At 43.9% G+C, this 18,928-nt stretch overlaps 1 protein-coding gene across 1 annotated transcript in view; it reads left to right on the forward strand.

Annotated features, from left to right (window-relative positions):
* XDH (xanthine dehydrogenase) overlaps positions 1-18,928 on the forward strand; it is an 88,561-nt gene that overhangs the window by 39,633 nt on the left and 30,000 nt on the right. The window contains exons 16-24 of the mRNA XM_019527373.1: positions 3,369-3,543; positions 4,224-4,313; positions 5,211-5,380; positions 8,877-9,000; positions 9,550-9,669; positions 14,318-14,414; positions 15,166-15,290; positions 16,404-16,537; positions 18,191-18,278. Of these exons, the coding sequence (XP_019382918.1) occupies positions 3,369-3,543; positions 4,224-4,313; positions 5,211-5,380; positions 8,877-9,000; positions 9,550-9,669; positions 14,318-14,414; positions 15,166-15,290; positions 16,404-16,537; positions 18,191-18,278 (1,123 nt within the window). The remainder of the gene's footprint in view (positions 1-3,368; positions 3,544-4,223; positions 4,314-5,210; positions 5,381-8,876; positions 9,001-9,549; positions 9,670-14,317; positions 14,415-15,165; positions 15,291-16,403; positions 16,538-18,190; positions 18,279-18,928) is intronic.

Below are 18,928 nucleotides of genomic sequence, written 5' to 3' on the forward strand. Positions count from 1 at the left end.
GAACTGGACCCAGTATTTGCACTGATGAGGCCTCATCAGGAGTACAGAGAGGAATCACTTTCCTTGATTTGCAAGTGATGCTTCTTTTAATAGAGCCCATTATGCTATGGGTCCTTTTTGCAACAAGGGCACACTGTTAGCTTGTATTTAACTTACGGTCCACCATAACCCCCATGTCCTTTTCTGCAGTACCATGTTCTGGCCAGGCCTTCCCCAGTGTGTATTTGTGCAACCAAGTTTTCCATCCTAAATTCAGTTGCCCTTGTCCCTGTTGAATCTCATCTGATTGATTTTTGGACCATTTCCTCAGTTTGTTGAAGTCGTTCTGAATTCTAGTCCTGCTGTCCAGAGCATAGGCAATGCGTAAGGGGGACACCGGTGGGGGGGATGTGCCCCCCATGAGAGTGCTGGTGCCCCCTTGACAGAGCGCTCCAGCTGGTAGGGGGCATGGAAAGTGGTAGTGCCCCCCTGGGAAATTGGCTCCACTGGTGGCACAGCAGCGGCAGAAGTGCCAGCACTTTCAACGCCTCCATGCTGCATGCGGAAGTGCTGGGACTTCCACCAGCGCTGTGCCACATGCGGAAGTGCCAGCACTTCTGCTGCTGCTGTGCCACCACCATGCTCAGCGAGCAGCCACTGGCCCCTCCCCCCGGTCACCAGCTAGCTGCTGGGGGAACACCCCCCCTAGTCGTGTTCCACTGCTGCCCCCCAGACTTGGGAGGAACCAGTTGCCCATGGTCTAGAGTGTCTGCAACTCTACCCAACTTGACGTCATTTACATATTTTCTAAATATGCACTCAATCCCATCCTGCAGGCCCAGGAAAGCAGGACAGACCCCTAGGAAACTCCACTCAATACCTCTTCCAAAGTAGACACTGAGCCATTGATGACTGTTCATTGAGCACAATGATCCAGCCGGTTATGAATCCACCTTACAATACTACCATCTAATCTGCAATTCCTTAGCTTGTTAATGAGAACGTTGAGAGAGACAGTGCCAGAGGCTTTGCTAAAGTGAAAGTATATCACATCCACTTCTCCCCACCCCCACTTCTCTTCCCCACTTCTCTTCCCCATCTACTCAGCCTGTCACCTTGCCATAGAAGGAAATCAAATTGGTTAGGCATGACTTGCTCTTGATGAATCCATCCTGGCCGTTCAGGGCTGTATCTGATCATCAGGGATCCTGGTTTTCTCTGTTAAAAAATCATAAATTCTCTGATTTTAAAACATTGCAAATTCTCTGATTGAAAAACCCCAAATTCTCTCATTCCCCACCTACAGCACCCTACCCCTGCTGGTGCCCCTCAGTTCCCACCCACAGCCCTCTCCCCCCCACCCTGCCAGAGAGGGTCCCAGCTGCCAGAGCTATGGGGTCAGGGACCATGGGCTGCAGCCCCCTGCCCCCTGCAGCAGCACCCAAGCCCCAGCTGCTGCCTGTGAGAGGCAGTGGCTGTTGTAGTGGAGCAGTGTGGAGCCTGGCTCCCCCTTCTCCATGGGTGGCATGGCTGGAGCAGAGCCTATGGAGTCAGGGGGTGGGCCCTTCACCTGGGGCCTCTGTGGCCCAATGAGTGAGACCTGGTGTGGCAGGGCAGAGCAGGATGAGTAAGCTCAGTGCTGCTGTTGCGAGCCAAGCACCACCATGGCGAAGCACCTCCTGCCTGTCCAGCAGCAGCGGGCTGATGGTGCAGAGTTGTGCCTCCTGCTGCTGCTGGGTGGGCAGGGGGCACCTTGCCATGGTGGCGTGGGGTTTGTGGTGGTGGCTTTAAGTTTCCTCACCCAGGCCTGCTCTTCCCTGCCACACTGGGTCCTGCCTGCTGGGCTATGGAGGCCCCGGATGGAGGGCAGCAGGGCGGGGAGCCTGAGCTCACAGTGGGCAGTCTGCACCCACCTCATTCACAAATCAGGGGGGCATTTTCCCCCTACATCCTTCCCAAGAGTGTGTATAGCAGCAAGGGGCCAGTCCCCCCCAACTACCCCTGGACAAGCCACCCATGCCTCGGTCCCTCTCCCAGCCCAGGCCATGCAGCCATGCCTTCTGGCCCTGGGCCCTATACACTGTCCAGGCTGGGCAGCAGCAGCACCCCCCAGTCCTACCCAGCTCCCTCCCTCCCTCACTATGGAGGTCCCATCCTCCCCTCACCTGCCAGACTTACCCATGGGAGCTGCTCTCCAGGCTGCCTGGCAGCCACATACATGCACATGGTGCCTGCTGCCTGATCTCCCTTCTCCTGCTCCCCGCAGACCCTTGCAGGCTGTAACACTCCCAGCCTGCAAGGGGAAACCCACCACTTACCACATTTTCTCTTTTAAAGAAGAAAATCTGTGTTTTTCTCCTTAAAATGAGAAAATACTAGTTTTACTGTGTTTTTCCATGGCAAACAGAAAACATGGATCCCTGCTGATCATTACCTGATTTTTTAGTATAGGTGCAGAAGTGCTCATTTTTAAAGGTTATTTTTATAGTGTTACCTTCAATATTCTGAACCCTCATATATGGTGTCTGTTACAGACAGTCAAAGACAAGAAACAGAAGAGTGAGAAGCGTGGATATATACCTTGGCATCATTATGCCTGCATATCTGTCATAGATCTGTGTAGCCAGACCTTTTTGGAGCCTCACACCATTTCCAGTGATTTTTTTCAGGCAATTAGGGCAACCTCAGGGTTTGAGAAAGGAGGCTGTCCTTTATAAACTGTAATCACATATGAACCACATTTCAGGGCTTGTACAGTTTGTTTGAGTACCCTGATTATTAGAGGATCAAACCTAGAACTCTCATCTTATGGGAGATTCCTGGAGTTCAGATTTCTGCTTCATCCTGGATTAGAGTGAAAAGTGGAAATCTTGGAATATTATAGCACATTGTAGGCACTGGGACTTAGAACATACCACCACATCACATAACACATCACACAATATGTCACCCCCTATAACATATATGCCAAAAAGATGAAGTCAAAGAAATGCTTTGGTAATTTATTATGGAAAACTGCAATTCAATGGATCCATATCCACAAAACATTTCAGTATGATCAAAGCAGGATTCTTCCAATGTGAAAAACATTATGGAAAAGCATTTTTTACTAGATCTGAGCTATCAGATTGGTGTTTTTGGAGAGCAGAGACAGAATAGGTACTGAGGTGGAATGATCTGAATTATGCGTCTTTGGAGTACTGCAAAGTACAATAGCCTTTTACTGTTTGCTTTTGTATGACTCCTGTTAACTTCACTATGATTTCTGCTTGAGTAGAGGATGAATGAGGAGACAGACATTTGTCGTTGTTTATTAGGATGTCATACTTAGATGTTGGGAGGAGGAATTAGGGCCTCATATTATAGTATTATTATTTGTTCCTTGACAGAGACTGGAATGAAAAACTGATGCAGGAGGCCTGCCATTTGTTGGCAGATGAGATGAACCTGTCTCCTTCAGCCCCAGGTGGGATGGTGGATTTCCGACGCATACTCACGCTCAGTTTCTTCTTTAAGTTTTACCTGACCGTGCTTCAGAAATTAAGTCAGCAGCTCAATGGCAATGTGAGTATTGCTCTCTTCTTGTTGTGGGTTGGAGGAGAAAGAGTTAAATAAAAAATTAAGCCGTGCTGCTGAGTACAGAGAGTTGGAAGGCTCTTAGCACATAGAGGCAAAGGCTGTTCCCAGTAAACATTCTGTGTTGGATGTGAAAAGAAACTGTTCTCCCAGCCTCCTCTGCACTGTACAAGCTCCCACAGCTGCCCTGGTCCTTCTGCTCAGCAGGTTCACTAAATCAGTGCTGGCCCACCCACCTCTCCTCCAATGGATTCTGCTCTGTGGCAAATGGAGTTAGCAAGGGAAGCTCCCACTTTCTGCTCCTTCCATGTACTCTTCATACTTTTACCAGGACTATTGCCTTTCCTGTTCACAGAGGCCTGTGGGATTGTTTGCCTTTTATATTGTACAAAAAAGAACTGATGACTGGCCCTTCTATATTAAGAGCATGAACATCTGTCAAGCTAAACCAGAAGCTTTTTCTTACCCCTTATATAGACAAATCTCAAAAAGGGGACATGGAATAGAACTGACTTTATGGGTTACAGATACATGAATCATTAGACATAAAAATGTACAGTCTAATGTTAAAATGATGAAGAAAGTATTATAGACTGTCTAGGAGGGCTGAAAAAGGGGAGACAAAACATATAGAATAAATTGTCATGTTTTTAATATATCTTTGGCAGAATAACTTGAGTGAGATGCTTCCCTCCAGTTACCTGAGTGCCACTGAGCTGTTTCACAAAGATCCCATTGCCAACGTCCAGCTTTTCCAAGTGAGTAGCACTATTCATATAGTCCGGGCTTGGACTCATCTGTATTTCTAAACTCCCTTTATTCTCTTATCTATACTGTGAACATGGCCAGTATTTGGGCTTGCTTGAATACTGCTACTGTTGAGGTCTTTATTCAGGCTTCCATCACTTCCTCATTTGAGTACTTTGCTATTTTCTCCCACAGTTTCCCCTAAATCTTACTCCTGGAGTATATAGTTCCCTGAAGGTTGTAGTCAGATTGGATTACTCTCTCCTTTCAGGACTATGGTTTCTGCTATTTATATCACATTCAGTGGCTTCACATCCAGTTCCAAGTTCAATTTAAAGCTGTCTTCCTGCTTGCCCTACCTGTTGGCTAGCCTCCCTTCTAGCTCTCTCATTGCATATCCACCACATAATCTCCCTGCCTGTTCATTTTACTTCTCCACCCATGATCAGGGAAAAGTTTTCTAGATTTGTAGTTTCCCTTCAAGCTGCTGAGTCACTTGAAAGCAACTTCAGACCCTTTCCTCACCCCTCTTCCAGCAAATCTTTCTAGGTTCACAGGCCCACTTTGGGATCCATGTCTGCATTTCTGGTCAGCTTGTGACGCCAATTCTGGAGTGAACCCAGTTTTTCTAATAGAATTTCTGTAGGGCTCATTACTCCATCTGTAAGTGCTGCAACCTCAAGTGGGAACATAACCCTTAGTTTATGAATGGCTTCTCTACAGCCTCCTTCCACTCCACGTTCACAGTTGCTCACCCTTATTCATTTTGCCCTCCTGCACATCTGCTTCTTCCCATTCCTTTCTTCACTATAACACATGCTGCCCCTTGCCCATCAAGCTTCCTCAGCCGTATCATTGGAATACCCTAAGATAGGAACAGCACTACATAGCTATGTATTTTGCTGCAGGAAGTGCCTCCAGGACAAGCTGTGGAAGATACAGTGGGCCGACCTCTGATGCACCTTTCGGCGGCCAAACAGGCATGCGGAGAGGCTGTCTACTGTGATGACATACCTCACTATGAAAATGAACTCTACTGTACATTGGTTACCAGCACCAAAGCTCATGCCAAAATCATGTAAGCGCTTCCTCTTTGCTAGTAATGGCCGAAGACTTGCCAGTACCTGGTCATCAGAATGTTTGCTGAAGAGGAGAGAGGTCTTCCACTAGTGAAAGCTAGAGTCAGTTGACTGTCATTCATTTCAGGTGAACTGCTGAGCTTTGTGAGCTGCGGCCATTTACACTCTACAGAGAATACATTTAAAAAAGGAGAGAAAACTCTTCTGCTAGTCCATGTATGGTGCACATCTGAGAACACAAGGTTATTACCATGCTCCAGCATGGATGGGAGTTAAGTGCTAAGCAAACTTTTTTTGTGAGGCAGAGGAAAGTCCAGAATCCCTGGCTACTCTGTCTCTTTTATTGAAGAGCGCAGGGTAAAATTGGGAACAGGGACAGGCACAGAGTGGATGCATCTGAGACCTAGGGACATAAATACTGTTTTGAGTGTGCATTTGGGACAAAGCTATGCAAAGACCTTTTGGGCAGGTGTTACTTGTAGCCCTATATTAAGCCTCACTATTAAGGCAGGATATCCTTGTTCTTTTACCTTGTTCTTAGGTGGCTTTGGATCAAACCCTCAGAATAATATTATATGAATGGATGACTAAATTTCTGTTTATGAGCATAAAGATCTGTACATGCTTTATACATCTTTATTTATGAGTATAGATAGTTCAAAACACAGGCTTCAATGACTGTCCAGGCAGGGCATGGTTGGTTAATACAGTTTGCAATCAGGGCAGACAATTGTGCTGTTTCTGCCTAGGGCTTAACATAGCAGATGATGTCATCTATGCCATACTGCCATTATGTTGTAGTATTGGCTGGTTTTGAATGTAATGGTCCTCCTTTCTCCCTAATTTATATGGTGTAGGACAGCTCAGAGTGCATTTTTACATGTGCTACAGCTATTGCTTGGTGTGAGCTTTCTTAAGGACATTCTGTTTCTTTCTGAGAGAGAATTTGAAGTTGCTCACATTTTTCCCAGAATGTACTGATAAAAGTCTAGCGTCATGGTAAACATTGACAGCACTAACTCAGTTGACCCAGTGATTGTGATAGAAACTGCTTTGTCGTCATATCCCAACCATGGCTATTGTAACTGGTCATAGGAGAATACTGTGAACTGCTAACAAAAGCACAATTGTACTTACAGTGTAGACACAGGAAACTATTCTATTTATCCCCCTGAACTATCTTGACATATTTCCTATGATGTGTGGGGTGCCTTATCATGTGTGTTCATTGTATGTTAGCATTAGAAACAAAAAAGTTGATCCATGTTGTACAGGAGCAGGTTAAGTGTGGAAGATTCATCCATATTAGAGTAAACATGTATCAGCCTATAGATTCACTGGGTGAAATCCTAGATCCATTCAAGTCAGTGGGAAAACTCATTTTCTTCAGTGACACTAGATTAATTGTCAGTTAGCAAGTCTACCAAAATGCGTGTGTTTGGTTGTATATTAATGGCTTGGAGACCATTTAGAGGGCATTTCTGATACCTTATTTCAAAAGCAGTGAAAAATAAACTTCTCTGTGAAATTTAGCATAGCCTTCAACTCGTGATAGTTTAAATGGCTCATGCATGACTGCCTGTACATTTAGAATCTCTGTTTTTCAGTGTTAGATGTTCTTTTTATGCATTCCATTCTACAAGTACTTATTTATCAAAAAGCAGCAGCTCAGTGGAAAAATTTATGGCAAAATTTGCATGGGAGTTTTAGGAACTCAAACTAAAGACACTGAAAATATTAAAGGAATTTTGCTGAAGACAAAAAATCATTCAGCTGCAGCAAACCAGTGTCCCTTCTATTTGTAATGGCTCCCTTATTAACCCAGATAGTTATACATTTTGTTTGCAAAATGCCTCAGTGAAACCTTAAGTCACTTGTAATATGTTTTTATGAAGGTCAGTATATAAAAAAAATGAATAGTACTGTGGGTTTTATTGTTGCCTGTTCCATCCATCACTTACAAGCACTCAGTTATGAATCTGTACACAGCTTTGAGAGAGAAATGTTGGGTGAATGCCTCCTTTGTTGACCTCCAGAAAGATATCTACTGATTTCCCCACCCCCTTTCGAGCTTTTGTTTTCATTTACATTGTTTCAGGTGTACATCAATCATAAATGGACCTTAGGGAATCAAAATCTTGCATCCGTATTTCTGCTTAGCAGTGGTTGCATTTCAGTGGTTGCGAAATGGAGCAGTTTATGTTTATGTAGTGTATTTTGTCCCAGTGGAATCCTAAGTTTAACTAACTGTACACAAAGATCAGTCCTCCTATGCACGCACTATAATCTTACTTTGGATAATACAAGGCTATTTTTGGCCCAGTCATAACTTGCAAAATGTGCCATGTGACACTTAACAATCCCAGTGATCAGAAAGATTAGGTATACACTCCTATTTCATCTGAAAGCTGTATATTACAGTGTAGTCTGGGGAAGTAGATTGATCCATTAATTATCAGGCTGGGAGTCAAGATTCATAGACTCTACGGCAAGAAGGGATCATTATGATCATTTAGTCTGTTGTACTTCATAATACAGGCCATAAGATTTCCCTGAATTAATTCTTGTTTTAACTGGATGCTATTCCTATCTTTAGTATTGACTGCTTCTGTGAGCATGGGGAAGTTGCTTCACATCTTCATGCTTTGATTTCCACTCTACAGTCAGAAATAATAGTGTGCATCTATCTTTATAACATTTTTTTGCATCTCTATATAAACATTGCTGTATTGTGTATTAGATTATTCCTTATGTTAGAAATACTTATAATACATTTTCTGATCCTCTTTGGAATGACTGTAGCAACCTGGAAAATACTGGTGTAGTAAAAATTATTTATAACTGGAGCAACATTTAATGGCTGTAACAAAGTGACATTCTATAGACAAAAGTATTACTAAATGATATCTTTAGTCATTTTGGAAATAGAAGTTTGGTCAGATTGTTTACAGGATTTTAAGCTGTAATCAAATTTACAGCCAGGTACTTGTAAATGGTAAGTTTAAGCAGAATAGTGGCCCAAACTACTCTGTATCTCTGTTTCTAAATAAAATACTGTATGTATGCAGTTTGCAAATGGTTAGCAATTAATGTAATACTAAGTTACAGGCAGAATTCTAGTAGTAACGTATTGCAAAGCATCTAAATAGATTAGAGTTTTCTATTACTAATTTCTTAATGTTGGTAACAGTGCAGCAGTCGGTGATTATTTATAACCATCCTGACCTGTGGATTCTGAAAACGTGATTGTGCCCTGCTCTGCACCTTGCATACCCATTTATCTTCATGTAAAAAGAGTGCAAGGTGGAAGCAAAGTGCATGTTTTGATCTGGTGTCATTTTCTACCCATTTGGCACATGTGAACAGCTGTACAAAGGGCAAGACTAGAGAGAAGTAGGCTGTATATATTTCATAATACACCATGTGCACTTCTTTACAGAGCAATGTAAATGCAAGATAATAATTCTCTGTTGCTTGTGCCATTCCTTTCTTTAGTTCTGTAGATACAACTGAAGCCCAGAGTGTCCCTGGCTTTGTGTGTTTCATCTCTGCTAAGGATATTCCTGGGAGCAATGTCACTGGGATTGCTAACGATGAGACTGTCTTTGCTGATGACACAGTATGTAGTTTCTTATTCTTTTTTAAAGGTTATTTCCAAGGAGTAGTACAATGCCAGGTGAGTGTGTGGTTGCTTGTGCACTGAAGCCCTCCACTGCATGATAAAATCCTGACCCTACTGAAGTTAATGGGAGTTTTGTTCCTAACTCCAGAGGGCCCAGAATTTCATCCCCTACCTGACTGCACCTGAATGCTTTTCCTTAGACTGCTTACAGCTGGAACACTCACCCAAACCAATTATTCTTTGTGCTTAGCAGGGGCCATATTTTCTTACAATGGGATGCAAGTAACTCCTGGTGTATGCCTTTGGAGTAGCTTTTGTCATATGAAGGCAGGGAAGAGGTCTGGAATCCCTAAATGTTGGCAAAAAATCATTCCTTTGAATTTATACCAGTGCAGCTAGAAATTAGAAATGTTTCCATTATATGTGAAGGTGTATTCCATTTGTTTTAAAAAGGGGAGGCAGATGAGGGAATATTGCAGAAGGAAGAGAGGAGAAACTAACTTCATGAATAATTTGGATAATAATGGAATCTCCTTTCATGCATAGGTTACTTGTGTGGGCCACATCATTGGTGGTGTTCTCGCAGACACTCAAGAACATTCCCGAAGAGCTGCTAAAGCTGTGAAGATCAAATATCAAGACCTCACACCTATTGTCACAATTGAGGTAAGGAAGCATAGGCCTAGCCTCTGATTAGTCAGCCCAAGACCCCAGAATACACTAGTTTAGCTCTTATACCTGAATACGTAGGGATTAGAGGTGCACCGATATATTGATTGGCTATCGGATTGGCACTGATAAAAGGAGGAATGATGTTATTGGCTATCAGCTTGTTTTGGTCATTGTAGCCGATAATATATACCGATAATTAGGCCTTCTGGCACATGGAATGCTGTGATGCGTAGACTGTGAGACAAGAAAGTATTTGCTGTGGTGTGCACTGTGTGATCTTTATCAACTGTAAATATGTCTCAAAGGTGCGCAATATGGATTTTTTTTAAAGTGTCTGAAAAAAACAACAGATGAGCTGATTGCAAAGTAAGTGCTGCAGATATTTCATGTGATGACAGCACCAGTAAATATTTCAACACAACTAAGTTAATACAGCCCCTCAAGATGTACCATGCTACGGAATACAACGATTTCCTAAAGATGGCTCCAGAAAAGAAAGAATCAGGGCAGGAACAAGCTGTGCCAAAGCAACTATCATTACATGAAGCACTAAAATGTTCACAGAAATTTGGAGGTGGAGATGTCAGGGCTAAAGAAATTACTGTTTGGTGGAATATATAGCTCTGGATGATTGGTATTTTCCACTGTAGAATATACTGGATTCTGCTGTCTCGTTGAATGCCTGGAGCCTTGTTACACACTGCCCAGAAGAAAGTTTATACCTGAGACTGTGCTGCCAGAGCTGTACAGTGTCATTTTAAAACACATATAGATACTGGTTGAAGATGATCATCAGGGATCTGGGTTTTCCGTTCACCATGGAAATATGTGGCAAAACCTAGATTTTATCCTTTAAAGGAGAAAAATGTGGGAAACAGTGGGTTTCCCATTGCAGGCTGGCAGACTTCCAGCCTGTAAGGGGCTGGGAGAAATAGGAAAAGGGTGATCAGCAGGGGGTGCCATGTGCATGTGTATACATACATGTGCACATGGCCACCAGGCAGCCTAGAGAGCAGCTCTTGTAGGTAAGTTGAGTGGTGAGCAGAAATTGAGGCCCTCAGAGTGAGGGAGGGAGGAAGTTGGGCAGGGCAGGGCAAAGCAGGGCTGGGGCTGGGGTGCTGCCCAGCTGGGGTAGTGCGTGGTGCGTGGGGCCTGGGTCTGGAACGCACTGCCGCAGGGCCCAGGTAAGGAGTGGGATGGAGCTGCAGGCTGCTCATCTGAAGGGTGGGGCCTGGCTCCCTGCCACTGTTTGCCCTCCTGGTGGGGCATGGGAGGCACGTGCCTCCCTGATTTGTGTGCAGGGCGGGGCTGGGTGGGCTTGGGCCAGGGCATGGGCCAGGGCTTCTGCAGCCCAGGGGGCAGAACCCAGCAGAGCAGGGCATCTGGTGCGGAGCTCCCAGTTACCACCACTGGGAGCTCCGCACCACCAGGGTGAGGTGCCCCCTGCCTGCCTGGGGCTTGTGGTGGTGGCTTCAAACTTTGGACCTGCTCTGCTCTGTGACGCTGGGTCTATCCTGCTGGGCTCCAGAGGCCCTGGGGGGTTGGGGAGGGCAGCAGGGTAGGGAGCCTGAATCCACAGTGGCCAGCCTGACCCGCCCCCCAATGGGCTGCGCTTTGGCCATGCTGCCTGTAGGGGAGGGGGAACTGGGTTCTGTGCTCTGCTCTGCCACAGCAGCTGCCACCTCCCATGGGCAGCAGCTGGGGCTTGGGCACAGATGCAGGGGGCTGCAGACCCAGGTCCCTGGCCCAGTAGCCTTGGTAGCTGGGCACCCCCTCCAGCAGGGCTAGGGGAGGCGGGGGGCTGTGGGTGGGGAGTGAGGGGCACTGGCAGGGCCCAGGTGGCTGTTGGTGGGGAGTCAGGGGCACTAGCAGGACTGTGAGGGCCGTGGGTTGGGAGTGAGGGGCAGCAGCAGGGCTGGGGGGCTGCGAGTTGAGAGTGAGGGGCAATGGCATGGGCAAGGCACAAGCATATCAGGGCTGCTTAGTATCACAAAGCAGTGAGGGGGGACAGCTGCAGCTGGACCTGTGTCCTGGTGAGCGAAGGGGGCAGGGGGAGCTCTGATTTTTCCATGATAAAAAACCCAGAATTGAATGCCAAAATTTATAGGCATTTAGAGTGTATTTTATTATAGTGATTGAGGCACTGGCAGGCTTCCAAATTGCTTTAAAATTGTAAATATATCAATAAAATCCTGTGTTCAACCAATAGCTATATAGAGAGTGGAGTTTCATTTTAATCATGGAAAAACATGGATTTGGGGGGTTTTAATCGGAGAATTTGTGATTTTTAAACAGAGAAAACCACAATCCCTGAATCATATATCAGCACTTACCTTTACAACTGATATTTGGAGCTCTTATGTGTCACTTATGTCAATGCCGAGTTTAAGTGCCAAATGGATAGATGTGAATTACAATTTACAGAGGACAGTACTACAGGCCCAGGAGCTCAGTGGTTCCCATATGGCTGAGAATATTTCAATGGCATTTGACAGGATGCTTGCAGCATGGAAAATCCCAAGCACAAAAGTTCATGCCGTTATCAGGGATAACACAAGAAACATAGCAAAGGCAACGCAAGACTCTGGTTTGCCAAGCTTATCTTGGGTAGCACATATACCCCGGCTCATTGTGAATGAAGGAATGTTATCACAGCGCAACAAGTCTGACATACTGGCTATAGGACAAAAAATCGTTGCATGTTTCAAACACTCTCCATTGGCCTATTCTCGTTTTCAAGGTGTGCAGATTGAACTAGAAATGCCTTCCAAGACATTACAGCAGGATGTACAGACAAGGTGCAACTTACATGCTACAAAGTCTTTTGGAGCAGAAATGTGCGCTTGGAGTGTATGCAGTTGACAATGAAAATCCTTGCGACTCTCACCATACATCAGTGGGGGGTGATGGAAAAGTAGTGATAATTCTAGTGCCTTTTGAAAAACTATCACATGAACTGAGTTCATCCTCAGCCTCTGCTTCTGATGTCATCCCATCTGTTGTGCCTTTAAAAAGGCTTTTGAGCAAAGTTACAGATTCAGACCATGGAATTAAAACTATGAAAATCACTTTGCTGGAAGCTGGGGAAATGTGCTTTGTTGAAATTGCATCAGAACTTCTCTACTGCATAGTAATGCAGCTGGATACAAGCTACAAGGACAGGTACTTCACTGATAATAGCGAAAAGCTGCTGCTGGCTACACAAATGTTGGTGATACGCCTGGAGAGAATGCAAGCCAACAGGAATGATGCAGAACAGACAGAACCCACCACAAAGAAATCAAAAGAAGCAGATGACAGCTCTACAAAAGTGAACACCATGTATGATGAGATACTGGTGAAAAGTACCTGTGGGGTAGAAACTGGTGAGGTAAACAGCAATGTAATGCTTCAAAAGCAAAGTTACCTGAGTGAGCCCACACTTCCAAGAAGTGCAAAAAGACTTGAAATACTGGGAGAGCAACAAATACTGAGAGAGCAAAATGATTTCCCATTTTGCCTGAAGCTGCTCTGCCCCTTACAGTAGTGTTGAGAGCAAATGGCTGTTCAGTGCAGCTTAACATGTTGTGGATGAGAAGAGGAACTGACTGACGTGTGAAAAAGCAGAAATGTTGCTTTTTGTCAAGAAAAGCCTTCCACTCACCCACTTGCTATGCTAAAGCTGTGGGTGAGCAATGAGGAAGCTATAAATATGTCTTTTTTTTTTTTTACTCTACCAATACTGTAAGTAATTTATTATTATTATTATTATTACAATGGTTTTACGACTACAAACTGTACCTTCACATTTTTAATTTGGTAATTATTATTTCATGATATGCATTTCTCATGGGTTTATTTTGAATTGTGATTATGCCATTTTTTCTCATTTTGTTGGGGTGATTTTTGTAAAACAAAGTGAACATTGAGTTCTATAATGACTTTGCTGTCAAATGACTCATTATGTAAGTATATAAAATTTATACTGCAAACTACCGTTTTAAAAGTAAAAGTTTTAAAGTTAATATGTGTTTGTTTTTATTTTGTTACAATAAGTTTTTAGAAGCAGGAACACACAAAAAAATCTACCCATCCATCCATCCATCCATCTGTGTGTGTGTGTGTGTTATAAATGAAAAACAAACAGAAAAAAGGTCTATGTCAGTAGTTTAAAATGCCTTGCACTATTACTAAATATTGGTTATCGGATCAGCCAATATGGCCAGTTAATCATTGGCTATTGGAAATCTTTATCGGTGCACCCCAATAGGGGTTTTTAGGGGTTTTTTTTTAATTATGGTTTAGCCCTTCATAGTTTTGATGCTTCTTGCAATAGTTCCCAGGACTGCAGTTTGGTCCTTGCACCCCTATTTTCTGTTATGGCCCAGGAATCCAAAGAATTACATTTCCCACAATGCATCATATTTCTCTTTCTTGGTATGGGGGAAGCTGTATGGAGTCCATTGCCCTGGTGCACTAAGGGATCCAGCCACTAGAGGAGGATGAGATGTAAGGAGCAAACTATAATAGCTCAATTTTAGACAGCATATTTTTATGAAAAATTAACATTTTCCATGGAAACAGACATTCTTTGCAAACATTTCCTTTGTTGAAAACCCATTCTGTCTCCCTAACAAAACTTAATATTTGCTATGATTCTCAGGAAGCTATTGAGAAAAAGTCCTTTTTTAAGCTTATAAGGAAGATTAACAAAGGAAATGTCCAGAAAGGATTTGAAGAGTCTGACCACATTTTGGAAGGTGAGTTATCATTTCTTTTCAAACAAGATAGTTGGCAGCAAATAACTATAAAATAAGCAGTTATGAAATAGTGAGTACAGAAGGAACTGTTTCAAAATGCCTGGAATGAATTATTCCATAATAATTCCACATTTAGACACTCTTCAAGAATAAAAGTCAAATGACTCAGGAATAATTACGTGTTTAGTGAGATAATGTCCACACAGGGAGCTGTTCTGTAATGGCTATTCCAGAATACTTTATTCTCTTAGAATAACTCTTGTGGTTCATTTTCCATGTGGGCAAGGACTCAGAAGGCTACATCACACTGAAAACATTACATTGAAGTAGACCTCTTCCATAAATAGATCTACTTCATGGTAATCTCCATATAGATTGCTGCCATGGAATAATAGAGCTTTAGGAGAGAGAGATACATTTGTAGACTTTTTTTTTTTTTTAAATCCTATTGCTATATATGACTACTTCTCTTTAAAGATGTTTTGGTTATTGTGCATTGCTGTCTCCTGAAAGGAAGAAATGCAGGTGTCCAGTCAGATCTGCAGGATAATAATTGGATCTCATAGATAGATCATTGTTACTTTAATCCTGGTTTAAGACAGGGGGAAATAGTGAATTTCAACTGCAGACCATGAGTTCTGTCACCTGCAGGAATGCAATTGGAGAAACCAGAGAAGGAACAAAGCAGCAATTAAGGCCATAGATATGGTAAACCTGTAGGTTTCTGATCACATTTTTATTGGTTCTTCAGGGGAGATGTATATTGGTGGGCAGGACCACTTTTATCTGGAGACTCACTGTACCGTTGCTGTGCCAAAAGGTGAAGATGGGGAGATGGAGCTCTTTGTGTCCACCCAGAATCTAACAAAGACACAGGTAACTCTCAGTTGTCCTGCTCTCTCTGGTTAATTTGCTTTTGTGGAGGTTACTCATATTAGGCTGGGATAAACACTTACTTTGTTATTGGTTCTAGTTTTTGCTTGTGTGAACATATTGGACTAGCTTGGATTGCTCAGAGGGAAATATAGTGAAATAATTAGGTCACCAGGATTCTTAGTCCAAGTAGCATGGGCTTATCCCACAAAAAATTTCCATCTTGGTTTGCACCGAGTGCTGATTACCATATTTCCTCAAATCCAAGATGAGGACCCCCCCGCCATTACACATAGGGAAAAATGCTCCTTGTCTTGGATATGAGTACAAGGTAAGGGGAGAGAGGAGGGCAAATGTCTGCTGCAGCTCTGACCCTGGCTCCAACCTGACATTGAGGTTGGAGTCAGAGATAGAGCTGCTGCCCCCCTCATCATCTCTGCATACTCCCAGCACCTCTGCCTCAGCCTCTGCTCCTTCCCACTGCATACTCTGTCGTGGCTCCGCCCCCCATACAGATGGGGGCATAGAGCACATGGAAGCTCTGGCCCTGGTCCTGGCTCAGCTACACAGCAGCAGCAGTAGTGGCAGCGGCTCCAGCATCCTGGGGCTGGAGCTGCTACCTCTGCAACCACTGGTCATATGGTAAGTGGTGGGAGTGGGCAGGCAGCAGCGGTTGCAGGCACTTCTGTTTGGGTGGGGGGGGGCAAGGGATCTGGTCTGGCCACCCTGAGACAGGATACTGGACTTAGCTGAGCTGTTGGTTTGGCCCAGTGTGACAGTGCCTACTTAACTGTTTAAAAATACCCTACTGCTAGACAAGGAAAGTAGGAAGCAGGGGCCTTGGGATTCCAGTTCTTTGGTTCCAAGCTTCTTGCGAGAGGACACTGATTGATGATCAGGGAGCCATTGCTGCTGGTGAAGATAAGACCCATATTTTTGGAGGCTATATTATATGCCCATGTACTTGTCTGACCCCCCCTGGCAAATTCTCGAAGTGCTTACATTGAGGCTACAGATAATGAAGATAACAGATCAAGCCTGAGAGATGCTATTGTTTCTGACTCCCATTGCTAACCCTGCTGTCTGTATGACTAACATCTTTTCCTTTTCCTGTAGGAATTTGTTGCCAATGTATTAGGTGTGCCCTCAAATCGAATTTTGATTCGAGTGAAGAGAATGGGAGGAGGGTTTGGAGGAAAGGAGACCAGAAATACTATTTTGTCAACAGTTGTAGCTGTAGCTGCATTCAAGTAAGTGTTGGTGCTGAGGGGTGGGGTCATTCCTCACTCCACAGCACATAGTACTGTTTTTTTTATATTATTAAGAAGAGGAAGCTGGTAGATGTACTTTTGGATCAGAACTTGGGCTTCAGCACTTGTTTTTCTGTAGTAGGATTCTCATCAGCTTTTCATTCCCAAATGGCTTGTGAATTTCTAGGGCAGGTCAATAATAGTATTTTTAGCTGGAAAAGGAAATATAAACTTCTTGTAAGTAGGTGCAGCCCTTGAATGGACTGTTCTTACAGAGGAATGTAATAGCAATAAAATGTGGAGAACAGTGGGATGTCACCTATATCTGAAGAGCCTAAAGGAGAGAAGCCACATGCCTGGACTATTGCTGTGTCCATAAAGCCATTGTATATGATGCTCTCTGTCCCTTCCCTCCGCTGAAGTGGGTCCCAACCTTTGTTTAGAACTGAACACTAAACCTTGTTTCAGCAACACTGTGGAAAATAAAGGTGCAACAGCCAGTTGTGTTATCTATTGCTTTGTGTTGTCTATTGCTACCTAACCTGGACCACCACTTCTCTACCTCTCTCTTCTTTTGTTCTTTCTGGCTACACTCACACCTCCTGCTTGTAACTTGAAAAGGCCCCAAGCCATAAAATAGTGAACCAGGCTTCATAAGAGCCAAAATTCAGGGATGCCTGGATTTGGAGTTTTTGTTCCATCCAGATTGTGACCATTTGTGAGCATTGGATTAGGATCTGGGTTTGGGATCCCATACAACCATTTCAGGTTTTCATTGCTGGAGTTTTGATTTAGGTCTCTGTCTCTGCGCACCGTTCTTGTGGTTTTAACTGAACACTGACCATGAAGTTAGAGTTGCATGGACCACACATTACATGCCCAGTTCCATTTCCGTATTTCCCATAGTAGCTCCTGCAAGCTTGGAGGCACTCTGTTGAGAGTCCTGCTCATGTTCCTTGCTGTAGCAATAACTTTGACAGGGCATACTGAGGTTGCTTACTGTGGCAGAAAGTATCTAAAAGGGAGCTTATATGCCCAGGCAACTTTTTCCTTTCAAGTTCAAAGCAAGCATCTTGCCTTTAATGATAAATCATTAAAATGTGTTGGTTGTTCTTCTGTCCTCTGTCAGCCATAAAAGTTATTTCATGTCCCCAGATGTTTCTGCTTGGAAACATCAGGAAGAGCAGTGGAAGGATGTCAGACTCAGACAGAGAGGGAGAACTCCTCCTGCTAAAGGTGAAATATAAAGTCAGTTAAATAATTAGTCAGCTAAAGTCAAGAGGTCAAACAGGGCTAGTTAGCATACCCCTGTTACATAATTAATATGTATTTTTTTCCTAGCGAAGGTTAGAGCAATACTCTGAGAAGCTGGCTAGAGAATATTAAAGATTATGCATTAGCTTCCATGTTCCTAAAGAGCCATATTTTTGCTGTTTAGTATGAGTACCATTGCAAGAATTTTGAGGAATATCAAGTCCCATTGTGTGACAATTTTCTACCTAATCCATTTGCTTAAGAGAAAATAGAAGAATCCTAGTGATCTATCTTATGTGGCTATTGACTTTCTGAGACTTAGCTGTTTAGGAAGATTATTCCAAAGGAGATGGGCCAGTAAATTTCAAGCTCTATATGATGAAAAGTTTTCTTTAACAGGACTGGTTTTCCAGTACGATGCATGCTCGATCGTGATGAGGACATGCTAATTAGTGGTGGAAGGCATCCCTTTTTGGGGCAGTATAAGGTATGAACTATTTTTTTAAAAGTGTGTATTATTTTAAACATGTCCTTTAGGAAGTGAAAGGGATTGAAATGAGCTAATGTGTGTGTTTGTGTGCATGTGCATGTGTGCGTTTGTGTTTGTGTCCACTGCCCTCTAATGGACAGGATTAGAGTAGGTCATAGTTGCTGTACATTCTCCCAGAGAACAAAGATTTTCCTCTAACTCCAGCAGGAAGCCAGAGGTTTGGAGAGAAAGATTTGACTTTGGTCTTCGCTGTAGCCATAACACAGGGGTGGGCAAAATACGGCCCATGGGTGATATCTGGCCCATGCAGGGTCTTTGTTTGCCCCACAGTGGGTCCTCCTTGGTCCCGCCTAGCCCAGGCACCATCTAGCCATGGTGCGTCCTGCCGCCTCCTAGGCATGCAGCAGGGTTGGGGTGGCGCCATGGCTGGACTGCCTTTCTAGGCAGCCCAGATGGTGACGGCTCCTTCTGGTAGACGCTGCTGCTGCTCCAAACCCGTGGTACTGGTTGGGATCCATGCTGCACAGCTCAGACCTGGCCTACCCAGCATGGATTTATTAGGGGGAGATCATGTCAGACCAACCTGATTGCCTTCTACGATCAGGTCACAAAGGCCATGGATGCAGGTGTCGCGGTGGATGTAGTCT

This window comes from Gavialis gangeticus, unplaced genomic scaffold, assembly GCF_001723915.1.
Source record: "Gavialis gangeticus isolate Ggan-Ray unplaced genomic scaffold, GavGan_comp1, whole genome shotgun sequence".
Lineage (NCBI taxonomy): Eukaryota > Metazoa > Chordata > Crocodylia > Gavialidae > Gavialis > Gavialis gangeticus.